This window comes from Solanum lycopersicum, chromosome 12 (assembly GCF_036512215.1).
Source record: "Solanum lycopersicum chromosome 12, SLM_r2.1".
Taxonomy (NCBI): Eukaryota; Viridiplantae; Streptophyta; class Magnoliopsida; order Solanales; family Solanaceae; genus Solanum; species Solanum lycopersicum.
Window position 1 is genome coordinate 63,250,347 of NC_090811.1, and position 20,711 is coordinate 63,271,057.

Consider the following 20,711-nt stretch of genomic DNA (forward strand, 5'->3'; position numbering starts at 1 on the left):
TAAATCCATCTCTAACTATCACTATATATTTCGGTTGGTTTCATCTTTCAGTATTATTAGTTTTAGCTTTATTTTATAATACTAAGCATTTTATTACTCATATATTCTTTTGTTGCTTACAAAAACAAAAATATATTGTGTGCAAATTCTTACTACTTCTAATGGAGCTTGCAATGATAGAAGACATGTTGGATTCTTCAAGGAGACTAAAATCAATCTTTTGAAGATCGAGATGGAATGTTCGCAACTTAATTAGTAAACACAATCATTTTTATATCTATGAAGTTAGGCTTATATAAATTTTATATAATAGTAGGGATCAAACGTGCAACGCACGTTTTCAAAACTAGTATAAAATAAACACCAAACCAGGTAACAACCATCCAAAGAAAGTGTAAAAGCGCATACAATTGTCATAATAATATGTTTTAAAGAGTATAATATAATAAAACATATATAACAATCGAATTAAAAATTATCTTTTAAATTAACAATATAATAATACGATACACCAAAATAGGTAACAACCATAAAAAAAAGTATAAAAGATGTTTGAGTTGGTTAAATATTAGGTATAAAAACTCACAAAATATAATATTTCAATACATTTATACCAAGCAAATCCAAATTTTCAATTTTTTTTTGAAGCGACAAAATCTGAAAAAAAACCAGCAGTAAAGTTGCATGTTTGAATTAAGCGTACTGAGCCCCCTCTTCCGCAGAAAGAGGTCTATTTATCTTCGTGTCATTTATAATTGGTTCTATAATTTGACACCATAAAATTTGATTTTGCAAAAAAAAAGGTTATATATCATATTTATATATACAAAAAAAAAAAAGTTTGATGTTTCGATTCACTTTGTATATATTTGTTGAAAATGATTGATCTTTATATAAGGGTTATGATATATCGAATCGAATTCATCTTAATCAGATATGTTGTTTGATTTCTTGATTTTTTCATTTTTCAGGGTTATATATATGTATTTCGATTGTGGAGAAGCAAGAAAACTTGTTCCCATTATTATTAAAGGTTAAAGTTTCAATCTTTTGCTGTTGGGTGTTTTTATTTTTGTGTTTTGATGTCAAAAATGGGTTTTTTGATTGAGGGGAGAGTGTAAAGGAACCTATTTTTATGCCCAGTTGGTTGGAATGTATGGATTTGGTGAAAGCATCAATTTTTAGTGTATTAGTTAAAGAGTTTGTTGATTTGGGGCTTTAGTTTGTTGATTGGATTATGAATTTGTTTAGTGAATGAGGTTTTTAGAGCAATGAGAGGCAAAAGCCTCTATTTTATTTGATGGATGCTACTAATAGGACATTATCTGATCTGTTGAAGTTACTGAAATCATGGATCCCTTGGAGGTCTGAACCTGATGATATATCGAGGGATTTTTGGATGCCCGATCATATATGTAGGGTATGTTATGAGTGTGATTCACAATTTACATTGTTTAACCGTAGGCATCATTGTCGTCTTTGTGGAAGAGTTTTTTGTGCTAAGTGTACGTCTAATTGGATACCTGCACTATGTAGTGATCCAAGGCCACTACGAGAGGAGTGGGAAAAGATCAGGGTATGTAATTACTGCTACAAGCAATGGGATCAAGGTTTAGTTTCTAGTGTTAGTAATGGAACACGGGTTGCTAACTTGCATATCTGTACTTCACCTTCTACAACAACTAGTTTTACCAGCTTCAAGTCTAGTGGAACCGCGGACAGCAGTAATATTACCTTTGTTTCGGTGCCACCTTCTTGTGTACTTAGTCCGTGCAAATCATCTGTAACGGAATCTTCTCTAGACAGGCAGAATTACGCATCAGTTAGAGGGAGCTTTGAATTTGCTCATGCAGGAGTTTTGGACCCTTCTCTAAACCAATATGCATTTTGCGCAACAAGGTTCATCCGACATCTTCTATTTTATCAGTTTATTTTTAACCTGTTAATGAAAAAGAAATCAAACATGCTATTATTTTGTCATTGATTTTTGCTTGTAAAGTAGCATATATATATATGAGTTTCTTGGTTTCCAAATGTGAATGGGTAGATTGCATTAAACACTATGGATATCTCTTACTAAGTAGTGAAGAAGAACTTGTGACTCTAGTTTCGATAGTATCTTAAATAGTATGCTTGATTGCATGTTTGAATCATCCTAAGGATTTGTGTGAAATCAACCAAATAAACTCATGTGTCTCTAAGGAGGTAGCTCGGTACTCAGGCCTCAGGGTCTGCATCAGATGTTACAACCACATCTTTCTTCTTATTTTTTTTTTCACGACATCAAGATTTCCGAACAAAATAGCACCTGACAGAATTAGTCTCTGAGTTGTGTCCACAAAATGACGTTGGAGACACACCCTTTTACATGGCTTAGCCTTCTGAGTTGAAGGTACATTGTTTGAGATTTGATCGACTTTAACCTTTTCTCTTCTCTGAAATTTAATTTCTTTCTCGTCTTTGGAATTTAACTTCTTTCTCTGCTCCTCTTCTTCAGTCAATCATTCTTATCTTTCCCTCCATGATATACCGATGTGGACCATCTGTTAGAGGGTGATCTGGTTAAATCTCCATCTGTGTATGCTATATTATCAGTGTTTCCTTAGACCTCATAGAGAAGGTTTTGTCCTGTATTTCTCAGAGCGATAAAACAGGATGAGAGAAAGTGATAGTGCAAACAGGCTCACCAAAGTTTGGCTCCGATACTATGTGAATCTGAGCATCTAACCAAAACCTTTAAGGCAATGGGTGGAGAGGCCAAGGATCCTCACACGACCAACGAGGGACTAGGTCCATTTTTTAAAATTTTTATCATGTTTTCAGGGAAAAAAAAATCTTAGGTTTGAGTCTCACTGCCACCCAATATTGAAAAGAATTTCCATGTGCTTGGCTCATGAAAAGGAATTGTCCCGCATGTGAGGGGACGTGTTGAAGACATAATTAAGTAAATAAAATTATGCTCTGTCAATGTCTTAAGCTTTTAGATGAGATGGACACAACTCAATACTAGCCAATTCCACCTTTCCCCAAATAAATGGGGTTGCAAGATTGTGGGTGGTGGTGGTGTTATGAGTGACTTGACATGATTTGTGATGTTGAACCAAGTCAGAAAGAACATGTTTGATTGCAGATCACATGGCTTCTCCTCTTATACTAGTTTGCCCATTTTTGAACTACATTGAGTATTTTTGACACCTTTTCCTGGTTGGACTGGCTCTTCTATTACGTACATAGATAGATTTATGCTTCTTAACATATGTTTGTATAACTAGGAGCTTGATAATAATCTGGTGAGCATACTATATATATATATATATATATTTTTTTTTTTTTTAAATTTTTTTTGGCAAAGGTAAAATTTGTATTCCTCAGCTTTAAGGGCATGCTGGCAACCCCCAAAAGATTTACATTGAAGAAACCAAAATAAAAAACCAAGGCTTACTACTGCTAAGCTATAAAGAGCCTAAAATCTAAAATCTGTTCAGCATTTTCTATACCCTCCTCTTTACACCAAAAAAGGGAAGTCTTCATCCATCTTGAACAGTATTACGTCTGAGAGGAATATGTATCATCTGCTGTAAGATTATTTAAAGCACATTGATTGGTGTATGAAAAGTTATCCTGAGCGAAACACTTACTTTGTTAGTTGCGTTGCATTTGTAGTTACAGGCTGTTCCTACTACTTGTGTCCAAAAACATGTTTCAGTATCAGTTAATTGTTTGTTGCTACATTGTTGAAGCAGGAGTGATGATGAAGAAGATGAATATGGTGTTTACCAGTTAGATTCCCAGGGCCATTTTCCCCAGGTTAATGACTACTACAGTCAGATTCAGTATGATGAGATCAAAAAGGACTATGGATCACATAAAGAGCACCCTGATGGAGAAGCTATTGATGAAAAAAGTGTGAGCAGCTCTTCCTTACACAATAGCTTTGATTCCCAGGCTTCTGAAGAAGTCCAGCAGATTGAAAAACAGGACATCTCTGATGAATGTGAAGTTCCTCCATCCCTAAATGTTCCAGAAGAGATTAATGTGGAACCTGTGGATTTTGACAACAATGGACTTCTCTGGATTCCACCAGAGCCAGAAGATCAAGAAGATGAAAAGGAAGCACTTATGAATGATGATGATGACGACGGGGATGCTGCAGGAGAGTGGGGAGGTTTACGGTCATCAAGCAGTCATGGAAGTGGTGAATATAGAAGTAGGGATAGGTCAAATGAGGAGCAGAAAAAGGTTGTGAAAAATGTGGTTGATGGCCACTTCAGGGCTTTAGTATCCCAAATTATGCAGGCTCAAGGCGTTGCCATCGACGAGGAAGATGAAAAAGAGAGTTGGCTGGAGATTATTACATCCCTATCATGGGAAGCTGCTACACTTCTGAAACCAGACACTAGCAGGAGCGGAGGGATGGATCCAGGGGGATACGTAAAGGTGAAATGTATAGCATCTGGACGTCGTGGTGACAGGTAAGCAATTTTCTCCCCATTTTTGTCCACAATGCTGTTCAGCTTGTGTGTTGGATCCTTGCCTCATATGTTACTAGTTAGGATAAGCAGCTATAGAATATTTTGAAATAGGAAAATAGGAGCTTTGTTGAGGTTTCATGTTCTCTCTCTCTCTCTCTCTCACACACACACACACACAGTACTTTAGTTTGTTGTGATTTCTGAAGGAACCTAGAAATACTAGTCTCTTTTTAATACAATTCTATTCGATACACACATAATACTTTTGTTTTCTGTGATTTCTGAAGAACTTTGAAATACTTGAGTCTCTCACTTATGTAATTCTAGTCAATACTTGACTTCTTCTCCAGAATCTGTATTTCTTACCTTATGAAGTACTTTGGTCAAAGTGCTTTTTTGCAAAGTATGAAGCAATGCCAATATTATTGACATAGTGCTTTCCCCCCAATGGTCTGTAAACTAAATATAGTTGTGCAATGTAACAACTTATGACATACATATGGCAGCTTTCTTTTGCTCGTGATTGTGTTCTTGGTCAAGAATAGAAATTAGATTCTTCTCTTGTGTATCCACTACCTTTTATACCTCTTTATGTTATAGAGTATTTGTTGTGTTCTTGTTCTTGCGCACATCCAATATAGTATCCTCTCATATGAAACTTTTCCTCCTTAAATAGTGTGGTGGTGAAAGGAGTTGTCTGCAAGAAAAATGTAGCTCATCGACGAATGACATCCAAAATAGAGAAGCCTCGCATATTAATCCTTGGAGGGGCTCTTGAATACCAGCGTGTCTCGAACCACTTATCAAGTTTTGATACTTTGTTGCAGCAGGTTTTGATGAATAACCTTGTCTTCCTATATTTGAAACTGATAGTGATTGAATCTTGTGTTTATAGATATGTATTGCTATTCAGGAAATGGATCATCTCAAGATGGCTGTTGCCAAAATTGATGTACACCAACCAGATGTTCTTCTGGTGGAAAAATCTGTATCTCGCTATGCACAAGAGTACCTCCTGGCAAAGGACATATCACTTGTCTTAAATATCAAGAGGACACTTTTGGAGCGTATAGCCCGTTGCACGGGTAGTCAGATAGTACCTTCAATAGATCATTTCTCATCTAAAAAATTGGGATTCTGTGACATGTTCCATGTTGAGAAGTTTATTGAAGAGCATGGTACAGCTGGACAGAATGGAAAGAAGCTGGCAAAGACTCTAATGTACTTTGAAGGCTGTCCAAAGCCACTGGGGTGCACTGTAAGTCTATCATCAATTACTACAACTACAGTAAGATAATTATTATCTTGCTTCTAAATAGACACTAACAACCTGCAAATTGGTGGTTTCCGTCTTTTTTTATGCCCAAGTTACTCTTATGACATCATATGTGTACAACTTCTAAATATTTTTTGGGCTCTCGTGATATCTGTTGTCTCAGGTATTACTCCGTGGTGCAAATGGGGATGAGTTGAAGAAAGTAAAGCATGTCTTTCAATATTCAATTTTTGCAGCTTATCATTTGGCTCTGGAAACATCTTTTCTTGCTGATGAGGGAGCATCTCTACCTGAGCTTCCTCTGAATTCTTCAATAACTGTAGCACTTCCGGATAAATCATCAACTATTGGCAGGTCAATCTCAGTAGTACCTGGTTTTACCATTCATGACACTGAGAAAACTCAATCAGCACTATGTGATGGTGCACCACAGAGATCAAATAGCGTTCCCACAACAGACCTGGTCAAGACTGCAAACCTTTGTGCTCAGAAAATGAGTATGACAGAGTTCCCTACTGCTGCAAACACTGAGACTTCCTTCCTTGGGCCCTTGCTGACTGGTACATCTGTGGACAGAGGTATCATGCATATGATAGAGTCTTCCTTCTCAAAGCCATCAGTAGCCAACAATATCCAAGATTCCCAAGGATACCATTTCTTGTCTACCAGTTCTGCGCCTTCAGATAAAGTTGAACAGGGTTGTTTGTCAAAGAATGTCCAAAATTGCAGGGTTGATGTGAACCAAAGAGGCGCAAATCCAATTCTTTCGCAACTAGACGGACCAAATGTTTATGATGAACCAGACTCTTCAAAGGAAGAGTTCCCTCCGTCCCCATCTGACCATCAAAGCATTTTAGTTTCCTTATCATCCCGATGTGTTTGGAAGGGTACTGTCTGTGAAAGGTCTCATCTCTTTCGGATAAAATATTATGGGAACTGTGATAAGCCATTGGGTCGATTTCTACGAGATAATTTGTTTGATCAAGTAAAGCTCTCTCCTTTCCTTTCCATGTTTGTCAGAAACATTAAGAATATAATTAAGAGACCGAAAAGATCTTTTATCTTTTATTTTTCCTTTTTCTTCTGCAGAGTTATAGATGTAGTTTATGTGACATGCCTTCAGAAGCACATGTTCAGTGTTATACTCATCGTCAAGGCACTTTAACTATTTCTGTTAAGAAGCTGCCAGAGTTTCTTTTGCCTGGTGAAAGGGAAGGAAAAATATGGATGTGGCATAGATGCCTGAGATGTCCACGGGTTGATGGATTTCCCCTAGCTACTCAAAGAGTTGTGATGTCTGATGCTGCTTGGGGTTTATCCTTTGGGAAATTCCTAGAACTTAGTTTTTCAAACCATGCAGCTGCAAGCAGAGTGGCTAGTTGCGGGCATTCGTTACACAGAGATTGTCTTCGGTTTTATGGGTATGCTCTTATTTGGTTTCTTGCCTGCAATGTTATAAATCTAAGAGCATTTCAAATGTTTGTTCTCTTTGATTGTCATGCTCAGTTTTAAAATCTGTTGGCATGATTAGCTGGTTTAATGTTCTCCTCAATTAACAGTACTTCTCTCCCTTGGATTTTTTGATTAATTATACTGCTTCGTTCTTTGCATGTTTGTTTTACGTAGTCCTAGCTTGTAATTTATTTTGCCAAAGTATGATTCTATGGGTCTGAGTTTAGAACTATTATTCCCCTTGTATTTTCAGTGTCTTTTGCAATGTTAATAAATTTGTGACTTGTGCTGTTGTGCAGTTTCGGAAAAATGGTTGCATGCTTCCGCTATGCGTCAATTGATGTTCACTCAGTGTGCCTTCCTCCTGCAAAGCTGGATTTCAACGATGAGAAAAATCAGGACTGGATACAACAAGAAGTGAATGAGGTGCGAAGACAGATTTTTGAGTGGGGTATAAAGTGGTATCTGATCTCACGCTGTACTTTTTTTCATGGGATAATTTGAGCAGGTCATTGTCCGAGCTGAACGTTTGTTTTCTGAGGTTCTGAATGCAATCCGTCTTCTAGTGGAGAAAAAATCTGGTGGTCAAGTTAACAGCAGCGCTGAAGCATCTGAAGCACCTGAAGCAAGAGGTCAAATTGCTGTCTTGGAAGGAATGCTGCGGAAGGAGAAGGAAGAATTTGAAGTAAAGTTTTCACTTCTAAATATTAAATTGTTTCTAGATTATGCATAGTCTGAGAGATATGTGTCCTAATTACAAAATCGAAAGGATACTGAGAATGTGGTTGATTAGGTAGAAGTTGAAAACCTTACCCGAATTCAATATTCTGTTTAGCATATCATGGTTCTGCATGTATTACTGAGCACTTCCTCTCATTCTCTCCACACCTATGTTTGTATGTGCTGTTGGGTGTTTGTGGCAGTTATGATGAAGCATGAGACTCTGCTTGTTCTTTTTCTCCTCCAGTTACCCCGTAAGCGATGTGCAAATGGATCTCGTTATGATTCAGTATTTCTTCTTTTATCACCTTGCGCATGAGAGTCAGAAAAATGGTGGAATTTTCTTTTGCTGCCCATGTTGCAGATTATATTGACATCTTCTTCGATGCATCAAAACTTTACTTGCTTGCTATCATTCTTTAACCTCTTGCATTAATACTTAACTTTCATGTGTATCATGATTCTAACATCATTTAAACTAATTACGTGGAATTCTTGATTTTCTCACTTTATGTTAGGGATTTAAAGCGAGTGATTTTGTAAAAGAATTGCTAATTTTCTTTTTATGGGGTTTCCTGGGTGTTGTGTATTAGCAGGAATCTCTCCAGAAAATTTTGAACAAGGAGGCGAAAAAGGTGCAGCCTGTCATTGATATTTTCGAGATTAATCGGTTACGAAGGCAATTTATTTTCCAATCTTATATGTGGGATCACCGTCTCGTATATGCGGCCAGCTTAGAATGTGAGGATCATTGTGTTACTGAAGAGAAACCTCTTGTTGGTAATGATAAGTCCACTGGTCCAGATAATCCCTCCAGGCCTAGTGACTGTTTGAACGTCATTGATTCTGTTTCTGTAACTCCAATACTTGGTGAAAAATATAATGATGGAGTAAGTGGTAGCCAAAAGAATCATGTGGACACAGTTCATCAAGGATCTGAGGTTCTCCTTGATTCTAGTTGCGCAGTTGAGAAACCAGCAGGTCTCCCCGCTGGAACAGAAAGCTTCTGCGGGTTGAACTCTGCAGAATCCACTGCAGAGGGGTCTAGAGCCCTTTCTGATGGGCAGTCCGCGGTCATGGATACTTTGTCAGATACTCTTGAGGCAGCTTGGACTGGTGAAACTACATCCGGTCCTGGAGTGCTGAAGGATGGTACTTGCAGATCTTCGGAACCACCTATAGCAGATTCATCAACAACTAGATTAGCAGAAAAAGTAGATGTTGAAGACCCTGTGGAGGAAAACGGAACTAAGGCGTCTGGATTTCCTCCTTCATTATCCTCTAAGAGCTCTGAAAGTGCGGAAGATGCCGGGGGATGGTTAGGTATGTCTTTTATTAGCTTCTACTGGTCACTGAACAAAAACTTTTTACCAAGTGCTCAGAAGTTGGATACACTTGGCGAGTACAGCCCTGTCTACATTTCATCATTTAGAGAGTCAGAGGCACAAGGTGGAGCCAGATTGCTCCTACCTGTTGGGGTTAATGATACCATTATACCAGTGTATGACGAAGAGCCCACAAGTATTATATCTTATGCACTAGTTTCACCAGATTATCTTGCACAAATATCCGATGAACCAGAGAAATCAAAGGATGCTAGTTTGTACTCTAACCTGCCACTGCAGTCTCAAGAATCTGGAAGTCTGCAGTCGCTTCAATCTATGGATGAAATATTATCAGAATCCCTCAGAAGTCTTGGATCTATAGATGAAAGTTTCTTGTCTTCGTCCAGTAGTCATAGCTCTTCGGTTTTGGATCCGCTCTCTTGCACGAAGACAATGCATGCCAGAGTCTCCTTTTCGGATGATGGACCACTTGGGAAAGTGAAGTATAATGTGACTTGTTATTATGCGAAGCGCTTTGAAGCTTTGAGGAGGAAATGTTGCCCATCTGAGATGGATTACATAAGATCTCTTAGCCGCTGTAAGAAATGGGGAGCCCAAGGAGGCAAGAGCAATGTTTTCTTTGCTAAAACCTTGGATGACCGATTCATTATCAAACAAGTGACTAAGACAGAGCTGGAATCTTTTATAAAGTTTGCTCCAGCATATTTTAAGTATCTTTCAGAATCCATAAACTCAAGGAGTCCTACTTGCCTGGCAAAAATTTTGGGGATCTATCAGGTATTTTTAACCACTGTTGATCACTCCAGCTTCTCGAATTTTGTGATTATTATTTTTTAGGTCATTCGTGTTACCAAGTGATCGATATAGTTTTAGGGGAAAATACATGCAACAGTACAATGCTGCATTTATTGTGAATCTAGTATTTGTGTTGGTTTTTTAAAAAGATGGAGCAGCACAAAATGATTGAAAATGTCTCTCAATGGATAGAAATGACTTCCAATAATTTAAAAGCATTGAGGTGCTTTAAATAGCCAACATAAAACATTTGAACTTTAGAACAACCTAAAATATCTCAACAACTCAAACAACCTAACTAAGATTCAAATTCATCTTAAACTGAATAACTTATTTTGCTAAAAACTACTGCAGTAACTTAAAACAAACTTCATCAATTATAAGGGGCAAAGATGAGTGTATCACATTTGGAAGGTGCGCTTAACATAATTTATAAATAGTTAATGGTTTAACTTGACACATTTGAGCTACCACTTAGGTTTGTTCTTCACTTTTTACTTTCACCTGAAGTTTTCATTAGGATTGGTCTGGTAAGGCACAATCCATTTTCAGTGGTGTCTTTGGGTAATCGAGGTACCTCTTTTCTGGCTTTTAGCCTTTAGAAGGAACGTGGTGGTCTGTATGAATACGATCATCTTTATGGTCTGCAAAGTCTTTCGAATTATAGTTATTATGGTTCCATGGCCTTGAGAGTGAACTGAGCACAAAACAACGGCTGCATATTTCTCTTCTATTCTATGAAGACAAACTTTGATGTGCAATTAGTGTCTAAACTAATAAGTTTCTTGATTATTCCCCGACTCTCTCACAGTTCATATGCTAGGGCATTTTCACAAGACGTTATATCATGAACTATGATTATACGTATCTAGTCGTTTTGCATAATTATGTCTGTTGTTTATGTGAAGGTGACATCTAAGCATCTTAAAGGAGGGAAGGAATCTAAACTGGATGTGCTAGTTATGGAGAACCTTCTATTTGGGAGGAACCTAACGCGGCTTTATGACCTTAAAGGATCTGCCAGGTCTCGTTACAATCCCGACTCTAGTGGAAGTAATAAGGTCTTACTGGATCAGAACCTGATCGAGTCTATGCCAACTTCACCTATTTTTGTTGGAAACAAAGCCAAGAGACTTTTGGAACGAGCAGTCTGGAATGACACCGCTTTTCTTGCAGTAAGTTTACGACACTGTTCATAATGAACTTATTTAAAATTCCTAGTGGACTATTGAGGTCTGATCATGGAAAAGTTTCACGTCTTTTATTTGCCATTAAAACTATGTATTGCAGTTGATTGAATCACTTCTAACCAATGTGATAGTTGTATCACTTTCAATTGGAAAGAGTCCCGTTTGACACATTGGGCGAGGAATGAAGAGGGAAGCACCTCTCTAACCACGAGGAGCTGGTTGACTATGTTGCTTGGACTCTTCAAAAATATCGACGGGTGCATGTCGGATACTCTAAAAAGTAGTGCATTTTTGGAGGATCCGACAAGAGTGCGTATATTTTTGGAGAGTCCGAGCAACACAGCTGGTTGGTGGTTCAGAAAATGAACCTGGGGGTTGTTGAGTGTGATCAATTCGTACCATTCAATGAAGGGGGATGTAGCATATCATCAATGTGTTCAATATGTGATTTATTGCCTAATCCCATTAGCTTGTCTGAGTATATTTTTAGCTGAGCTTTTTTATGGTTTGGACTAATTAGCAGTTCTTCTTGCAGTCGGTTGATGTGATGGATTACTCACTATTAGTTGGTGTTGACGAAGAAAAGCATGAACTCGTTATTGGGATTATTGACTTCATGAGGCAGTATACATGGGACAAGCACCTCGAGACATGGGTTAAGGCCTCTGGCATCCTTGGTGGACCTAAGAATACACCTCCCACTGTAATTTCACCTAAGCAATACAAAAAGAGGTTCCGGAAGGCAATGACCACTTATTTCCTGATGGTTCCGGATCACTGGTCTCCTCTTACTATTACTCCCAACAAGTCACAGAATGATTTGTCTGGAGAGAACACGCTAAGTGTAAAATCTACCGAGTGATTCTGTATATTTGATCGTATAACTGGGATTCCCGGTTACACCAGGTTCATATATTTCTCCCCAATTTTTCAATTCTTTTATATGCAGTTTGCAGCTCCAGAGGTAGGGAACACATGATTACTTGTTTAGAAGACATTCCTGGAGGATTATAGTTCTAGTGAAAGGTTTCTCCTGCATAGATTTAGGTATACCTTAAAGAAAATTCTTTTGTACATCTTTTTTTTTTAATTATATGATTTTTTCACCTTGTGTAGAACACAAGTTGTACATGAGTTACAAAGGATCAATTACAATTTTTGGTCAATGCATGATCTTGGATAAGTTTATGCTATTGAAGAGTTTGTACATTGACCTTTTATAATAAAGTTGGTCTGTTATTTTCTCCTTATTTTCCTCCCAATGGGATTTCATCTGTTTGCTCACTTTATATTCCTTTTTTGTTTGTCTACATAAGTTACCAACTGGAAAACTAGAGTTAATGAATTGTAATATTGTTGAACAACAATAGTGCTTAAACTTGTCGGTTGCTCGCTCTTTGATCAGTGATTCACTCATTAGCCACAAGATCGATCAAGAATTTCTTTAAAATTTACTCTTTGATCAGTGATTTATTGACCACTAGATCCAAGAATTCCACCCTATTCTCAAACCCGGTGGCTCGGTTGATTGGCAAGTTAGTTGGGATCAGACGTATGAATCCTCATATCATAACCATTCTTTTTGAGTCAATAATGTTTTAATATTTTGCACTTGAGGGTTATCTAACAATAGTAAATTACCTGCGCTTTGTGCGAAAATTTAATATCACGAAATATATAAAGTAATACTTAAAACCTATTTGTTACTAAAACTAAAACACTATATTATCCTACATAAAAGATTATAATGTAAAGGAAAATGAAAAATATTATATCTCATCATTTATCCTTAATAACATAAGCATAAAGTAATGATTATAAAAATACATACAAGGATCTTTAACATAAGCAATAGTGTCACTGAATCACTCAACATGAGTAAAGTACACAAATATTTAATTGTGAAGAAAAAGAAGAGGATGAAGAAGAATTTCAGAATTTTCATTGTTTAAAAATGAGAGAGAATTCCTTTATTTATAGACAACAAATGACTATGAACAAATATTTATTGTGTCTTATTGGAAATGTTACAACTATTTGGAAAAGTTGCAACTTGTCATAAGTGTCACAACCTTTCATAACAGTCACAACTCTTCATTAAAGTCACAACTTTTCATAAAAGTCAAATTTTTTCATAAAAGTCACAACTTTTCATGAAAGGGGGAAGACTAGTTTTAAAAATAAATAAATAAAAAGTGAATTTTGGTTTGTGGTGGCGACACGTAGGCAGTAAGGTTCTCTTATATATATATATATATATATATATATATGTGTGTGTGTGTGTGTGTGTGTGTGTGTGTGTGTGTGTGTGTGTGATATGATATGATTAGTGATCGTTTGGTTTGAAGATAAGTTATGTTGGGATTATTTTTGGCATAACATATAAATGTGCCTTTTAACTAGACTTCAAATTATATTTATGCCCTTCAACTTTGGATGTGCACAAATAGACACTTAAACTTGTATAAAGTTGAAAAAATAGACACACATATCCTACATATCATCCTACATGTCATTTTTGTCTTACGTGATGTCCTATGTGTATTGTGCCATGTAGGAATCATGTGTTTATTTATTTGAAAGTTGGATAGTGAAAGTGCTTGTTTGTGCATTATGAAAGTTGAAGTCAAGTTTAGGATCTAATATATGTATTATACCATTATTTTTTATTGATTGTTTGCTTTGTTGTATACTATTAAAAAAGAACGGCATTGCATAACTTCTAATTTTTTTTATGGAGATCATAGAACCAAGATTACAAAGGAGAATAAATAGATGATAATATAGTAAAACCAAACTGAAAAAAATAGTAAATCTTATAATAAAAAAAATTACTGTATCAATGATGGCATAACCCAAGCTGGTGGAAAAATTGAAGTTGGTGATGGTCCAAGATAGAAAGATTCAATTTTTCTATCTTTCAAATTATAAGAACCCATATCGAAATTGCTAGAAAATTTGAGCCACTTATCGGCAAAAATATATGTGATTAGGCTTGATTCCGATAAGTTTATAAGAGTCAATGCAGCTTGACCAATTGGGACTAGGGCTGGCAAGGGGACAGGGAAGGGGACTGGGGAACAGGATGAAGGGGGACGGGACGGGACGAGGGACGGAGAGAGGGGATTTGGATGGGGACCGGAATTGGGGGGACAAAAATAGGTCCTATCCCGTCCCATTATATATACGAGATGGGATGAGATTTGGGGGGACGAGACAGGACGGGACGGGGGATTTTTTTTAAATATTTATATATTTGTATTGAAATTATACGTCTTTAGCTAATAAATTTTAAATTTAATTTTTGATTTTCAAATATCAAAATAAAATTTCAAATTTAAAGTTTCAATTTTCAAATTTCAAGATTCATGTTTCAACTTTAAAGTTTTAAATTTCAAATTTGAGAAGTTTAAATTTGTAATTTAAATATTTAAAGGTAATGTAAATTGTAAACTTTAAATTATGTATTTTAAAGTTAGTTTAGTACTTTAGTATATATTTAATTGTATATATTAAAATTAAAATGCAAAACAATAATTGTATAAAAAAAACTTGAACAAAAGTTAAAACCTTCAAATTTATTCAATAGAACTTAGAAGTTACAATTAACAAATGTTAGTGGAGTAACTAATCTACGCAGCCACCTTCTAGGAATGGTTCTGTTTCAATAAGTTCTCATACGTAAAACTAATATTTGTTACAGATATTAGACGAGTAACTAATTTTACGCAGCCACCTTCTAGGAAGGGTTCTGTTTCAATTAGTTCTCGGATGTAATCTAAAAATATCTGTTTTCTCCTTTAAAATTTAATTCTAATTGTCGCATCATATCGATGGTGATATCCTCCGGTGTTGGCAAACTTGCTAGAAATTCTTGTGCCTCTAATTCATCATCACTGCATTCAATTTGTGTTTTAATCCAAGTTGCTTGTTTTTTTACTTAACTTTGACAAATTGTTATTCCTCTTTTCGGCATTGCACCAGTCTCTAAATAAAATGGTTGTTTCCAAATTGTCTTTCGCTAATGAATGTCTATGATCACCAATTTGAAACCTTGCCGCACTGAAAGCAGCCTCCGATGCAACTGATGAAGCTTGAATAGCTAGAACATCACGACTATTTTGCTCAAAGTTGGAAATGCATGCCTCGCCTACTCCACCATCCTAATAAATCTTCATTGCCATCTTTGATTTCCAATATTTCTAAAGATTGATTAAGATATTGTTCAAAATCATCACGGTTAATAGAATTAAGACCAAGAATACCTCACATATAAGTTGAAATTGGAAGTGAAAAAATCAATCTCAACATTAGAAGTTTGACCAACTTCTCCTTGAAAATTTTCCGTAGTTCTATATTTTTCATACAACAGTTTTGCTTCTACTTTTATGCTAGACTATCACGTTTGACAGTTTGAAATTTCTTCCGGTAAAATTTCTAAAGTTTCATAAAAAGTGTCAACAAAGCCTTGCACACCTTGTAATTTATAAGCAGGATGAAGTAAAGTAGCCGTTAAAAAATCTTGAGGAATAGGAAAAAAATATTTTTTTAAAATTTTCAATCATACCTTCAATTGTAACTCTAAATTTATCTATTTTTTTATATTTACAAAATTGAATTGTAAGAGCACAAATATTTATTAATACGGATGAAATAGTAGGATAATAAATTCCAAAAAACATGGTAGTAGCATCATAAAAAAGTCTTAAAAATTGTAATAGTTCTTTAGTTTCTTCCCAATCTTCATCACAAATTCTATCTAATGGGTCAGCATTATGAGCATTAAAAACCATTTATATGGGTCTTCTATATTTGTAAGCAACCGAAAGCATTTCGTAAAGAGAATTCCACATTATTTTAATATGTTTTGGATTTTCTAGGTGACAATTCACATAGTAAACAACGCTCATTAAATTCCCTAAGCAGCATTGTTTGTATGAAAAAATCAAATAATTAAATACCATCTTGTACAACTAAATTTAATATATGTGCAACATCTAACATGAAAAACATTATTGTCAATTGGACATAATCTAACTTTTAACATTTTAGCAGCGTTTGTATTATTAGATGCATTATCTAATGCGATAGACATTATTTTATCTATAATCATGTAATAATCTAAAACACTTAAAATATTTGTAGCTAAATATGCACCAATTTTTTTCTCTATACATAGTTTATAACTTAATAATTTTTTTTTTGCAAATTTCAATTATGATCAATCCAATGTGCAGTAATAGTTAAATAATCATTTTCATTAACACTACGACCCATGTACGAAATTATAGACACCCTACTATCTAATATGCTAAATATACAACGAAGAAATTGACAATGTTTACCTTGAAATTCAAAAAACATCAGATTTAACAGTATTTCTTGAAAAGCCTCTATAGTCCGGTTTATAAGTCTGTTGAATATATTCAATAAAACCGGGATTTGAAGGAAAACTATAAGGCAAACCACAAACAGAAACCATTTTAGCTAAATTTTTCAGATCTAATTCCTTATTATATTTACTTTGTGTTATTGGACCAGCGAGGTTAAAAGGATCTAGTGTTCCTTGAACCATGTTAGAAGCCCCTATCGATGCATTACCGGTAATATCAAATTCATTAATTGAAATTCCTTTTTTTCCTATTGACTAATGCTTTAGCTTCTTTATATTGAATTGACACACAAGATAAAAAATGTCTATTTAATCCCTTCGTTCCACCTTGACCCCCACCTTGTTTATGTTTAAAAGGTTGCTTACACTTATTACAAATAGCAACACTATTTTCTTTATCGAAAGTCATAAATTGCCACACAATAGAAGTTTTAGGGCGTTGATACTTCACCTTCTCCCTTGTGGGGGTATAAGGGGTGGATGTCCAAAATTTTGTTCCGGTAAATTGATAGTCTCATTTGGAACTTCTGTTACCGGACTAGTAGGTGTTTCTTCTAACTCCTCTTCTCCCAAATCAGCTTCTACTTCTTCACCTGAATTTTCATCAGAATTAATATTACCATAACGTCGTTCTAAACTTTCATGATTGAGTTGAACATTTGAATCAATATCATAAGGAGTATTATCAACATAAGTAGAATCATTTATGTTAAATCTAACTCTACTAGTTGATTTAGATGAAGTACCACCACTTTTACTACTCTTTTTTTCTTTACTATTTTTTTTTACCAAAATTAAATAATTTAAAAAGTCTACTTTCTTCGTTATCTTGTGCTTTCTCTTTTTCTTTACCGCTATTTTTTTGCTAGAACTCATAATTAATTATATATAAAGTGTAATATAAAAATAATAATAACACAAAAATAAAGACGAAAAATAAAATATAAATATTATAAAATGAATGTACCAAACGTCTGCGTTAATAGCAGACGTTAAACCGATTGTTGAAGTTTGTGGTTTGTTGTAACTTGTAATTTGAAACTCCAACCAATACTTGATAACATATATGAGATAATATAATTATATATATTGATATAATATGAAAATTTTGAATTGAAAATTGAAATATATGGATTATAATATTATGAAAATTAAATTGGAAATAGAAATTAAGATTGACACTTGAGAGTTGAGAGTTGAGAGGATATAGAAAAATAAATGAGAGAAAGGAGAATAGATGATTTTGTAAGAAATAGTAGGGGATAGGTATATTTATAATATTAAAAATGGGTTAAAGTGTAACTATTATAACTTAAGGGTTTAAAAAAAGTTTTAACAATAGGGGGGTGGTAGGGGGTGTTTAGGAGCACAAAAAGTGGCAAAAATTTGTTTGTTTGGGTGGGTGGATGTGGGGGGGGGGGGGGCACTAGCCGTTTTTCCAACGGATTAAAACGGTAACATTTTTGATTTTTTTTTAAAAAAGAGGGGATCCCGCGAACTGACTGGTTCAACCGGGCCGGAACGACCGGGACACAGGGATGAACCGGCCCCTGACCGGTCCCCTCATCCCCCACCCCTTAAACCCCCTAAACATAAGGGGATGAGTCGGGTCAGGCTGGGGGCCGGGGCGGGACATCCCGATCCCCTGCCACCCCTAATTGGGACCCACAAACATTGATGAATTTCCCAAGTTTTTCATACCATACCCTTTAGTCTAATTCTACTATACTTTTAATTGCTATTTTAATAAATATAAAAATATATCGCAGTTTAAAAATAAAGTTTAAAATAAATATTACTTCTTGAAATCGTGAAGACAGAGAGTTGCTCTGATGAAAAGCATCACTAACTTCCAATCCAAAGGGAGATGGATGGCTAACTAATAGTAATAATAAAAATAAAAAACAAAAAACTTCTTGGAATCTAAATTATTTCTCTCAATCTAATTATGCCAAATTTCTATCGTCTATTTTAATAAATAAAGACACTCGAGATATATACAAAACATAAATATCTGGTTATTTTTTTAATATGAACTCCTTCTGCCTAATAAATTTTACTAGATATAAGAGATCCAATAGCTTAACACTATAAGAAAATTGTTAATTACACGGGGATTTCCTTCTATTTTCCTGGGGATTAGTATGAACATTCGCATGAATCTTAGTTTTCTGTAAATTTTCATATTAATTTCCAGGAAAATCCCCATGTAATTAACAGTTTTCTTATAGTGTAAAGTATAAATTACATTGAAATTATTTTAATTATAATGAAACGGCTATTTATGAATCCATATGAATTAAGATATCTTGAATAGTCAAAATCATTTTAGCTAAAAAAAAATCACCATTAATATAAATATTCTCAATGCCATTATTAGTGAGTCCACTCTACCAGAGAGTGAAATATAACATTCTCAATTAGTAATTTGTTTGTTGCATCAAGTTATAGGTGTCATTATACTGCAATCTCAAGCAAAGTGTCAATCTTAATTTCTATTCCAATTTAATTCTCATATTATTATAATCCATATATTGGTCTTATACTGCAATATAACATTCAAGCAACTCTTAAAGGTATAAATTGGTCTATTAAGTATTGTTATAGAGAAGCAAATCAAGTTACAGAAAAGCTAGCTAACTTGAGCTCTCAGAGCGATAGGATATATTTATCCATCGACAACATCCCTCAACTAGTGTGATGCTTTCTAAACATGGACAAACAGAATATTCCTAGCTATCGAGTGAGGAAAAAAAATAACCATGACATTTCTTATGATGATGTGTTTAAGCTAATTTCTTGTAACATCTCGCAACGAGAAAGAACTAGAAAATAGTTTAAAATATGTAAATACTTATTTTTGGAAAGAACAAGAAAAATCTGGAAAATTTGGCTAAGTTAAAAAGTGAGTTTTTAGTCAACTTCAAACGATCATAACTCCTAGATCATGATGAGTTAGGGGTATTTCTAGACATGGTTTGAAAACCCTTAGAATTATCTTTCCAACGCCATCAAGTTTGCACGATTTCGGTATCTTATGAGTGAGTTATGCTTTTGGAAGTCCAAAATGGATTTGGGAAGGACAAAGTTGTTTTTTCCTTACCTAATTTAATTAATTAGATTTTAGGACTTATATTGGGGTAAAAACAAGCCTTTGTTCATTTTAGGAAAAAGAGAATTCACGTTAGGGCTTGGAGAAGAGAGAAAAGAAGAGAAAAGAGGAGAGAAATCAAGAATTGTCAAGTACACTCAAGCTTTGCGTGTGGAATTCGTTGGGAGTGATCCCTAAAAAGGTATGTGAGATCACATAGTGTTGGATTAGTTCACCCACACGCCAATCTTGTTTAAATTCAGCGAATCTAAGTTGGTTGGATGATAAGAAATTGAGTTCTTGAAGAACATTTTTGAAGTTTTCGTTGAATTCTTGATGGTTGTATTGTTGAAGTTTCTTGATGGTTTGATTAACGTTTTCGGGTATAATTTTGGTTTTAATCTATTGTATATTGATAGTAATAAGGATCCTAAGCGCTTGGGGAAAGAACCATGGAAGTTTAGAGGGTTTAGAGATGAAAAACGATGGAGAAAAAGTCGAGAACACCTAGGTAAAAGGGTAAGGGTGCCGCACCTCTCAGAGCCCTACGTGACTCTGTCTGTAGAGCCCTGGGGCGCCACACCAATCATAGAGACCTTTCCAGCTATCTGTAATTTGAGGGCTTGCGCCCCACGCCTCTCAGAGCGCGAGAGACGCTAGTTCTCCCCATTCATCCCCCACCTTTTTGTTCTAGTTCTTAAGTGATATTCCTATGTTACTTAGTTGATTTCAACACGCTAAGGTACATCTAAACATCATGAAATCATCCATAAACATGAGATAATGAACCTTGAATCCACAATCCAATTCAAGGAAAGTTAAGATCGAAGTCAAAGAAGTCAAGAGTCAAGTCTAGAAGTTAAGAAGAAAGTCAAATAAAGTTCTTCAAAGTTTTCAAGAGTCTTTAGCAATGTTTTAACTTTGTTTTTAAGACTTAAAGAGTTGAGTTCAGTAAAGAGTAAAGTTGAAGTTCTTTC

The 20,711-nt window shown here is 35.2% G+C and overlaps 1 protein-coding gene across 11 annotated transcripts; it reads left to right on the forward strand.

Annotated features, from left to right (window-relative positions):
• Positions 1-570: 570 nt before the first annotated feature.
• On the forward strand, positions 571-12,501 carry LOC101263796 (1-phosphatidylinositol-3-phosphate 5-kinase FAB1B-like). 11 transcript variants are annotated; one of them, XM_069292276.1, is made up of 15 exons: positions 571-728; positions 972-1,420; positions 1,537-1,576; positions 1,687-1,724; positions 1,807-1,899; positions 3,744-4,472; positions 5,149-5,302; positions 5,386-5,730; positions 5,912-6,733; positions 6,838-7,169; positions 7,500-7,626; positions 7,709-7,885; positions 8,517-10,043; positions 10,970-11,236; positions 11,787-12,501. In XM_069292276.1, the coding sequence occupies exons 6-15, from the start codon at positions 4,120-4,122 to the stop codon at positions 12,111-12,113; spliced, it is 4,431 nt and encodes a 1,476-aa protein (XP_069148377.1). In that variant the 5' UTR covers positions 571-728; positions 972-1,420; positions 1,537-1,576; positions 1,687-1,724; positions 1,807-1,899; positions 3,744-4,119; the 3' UTR covers positions 12,114-12,501. The 11 variants fall into 11 exon arrangements, with proteins under 11 accessions (XP_069148377.1, XP_010314337.1, XP_069148373.1 ...); XM_069292272.1 differs by having other exon boundaries at positions 594-728; positions 1,537-1,724; positions 1,803-1,899; XM_010316036.4 differs by having other exon boundaries at positions 594-728; positions 972-1,724; positions 1,803-1,899.
• Positions 12,502-20,711: the final 8,210 nt, after the last annotated feature.

Bases quoted from the DNA above. Each gene is read 5' to 3' on its own strand.
- LOC101263796 (XM_010316035.4), top strand. From the start codon at position 1,301: ATGGATGCTACTAATAGGACATTATCTGATCTGTTGAAGTTACTGAAA. The intron at 5,303-5,385 runs GTTTTGATGAAT...ATTGCTATTCAG, and splicing joins TTGATACTTTGTTGCAGCAG to GAAATGGATCATCTCAAGAT. The intron at 10,044-10,969 runs GTATTTTTAACC...GTTTATGTGAAG, and splicing joins AAATTTTGGGGATCTATCAG to GTGACATCTAAGCATCTTAA.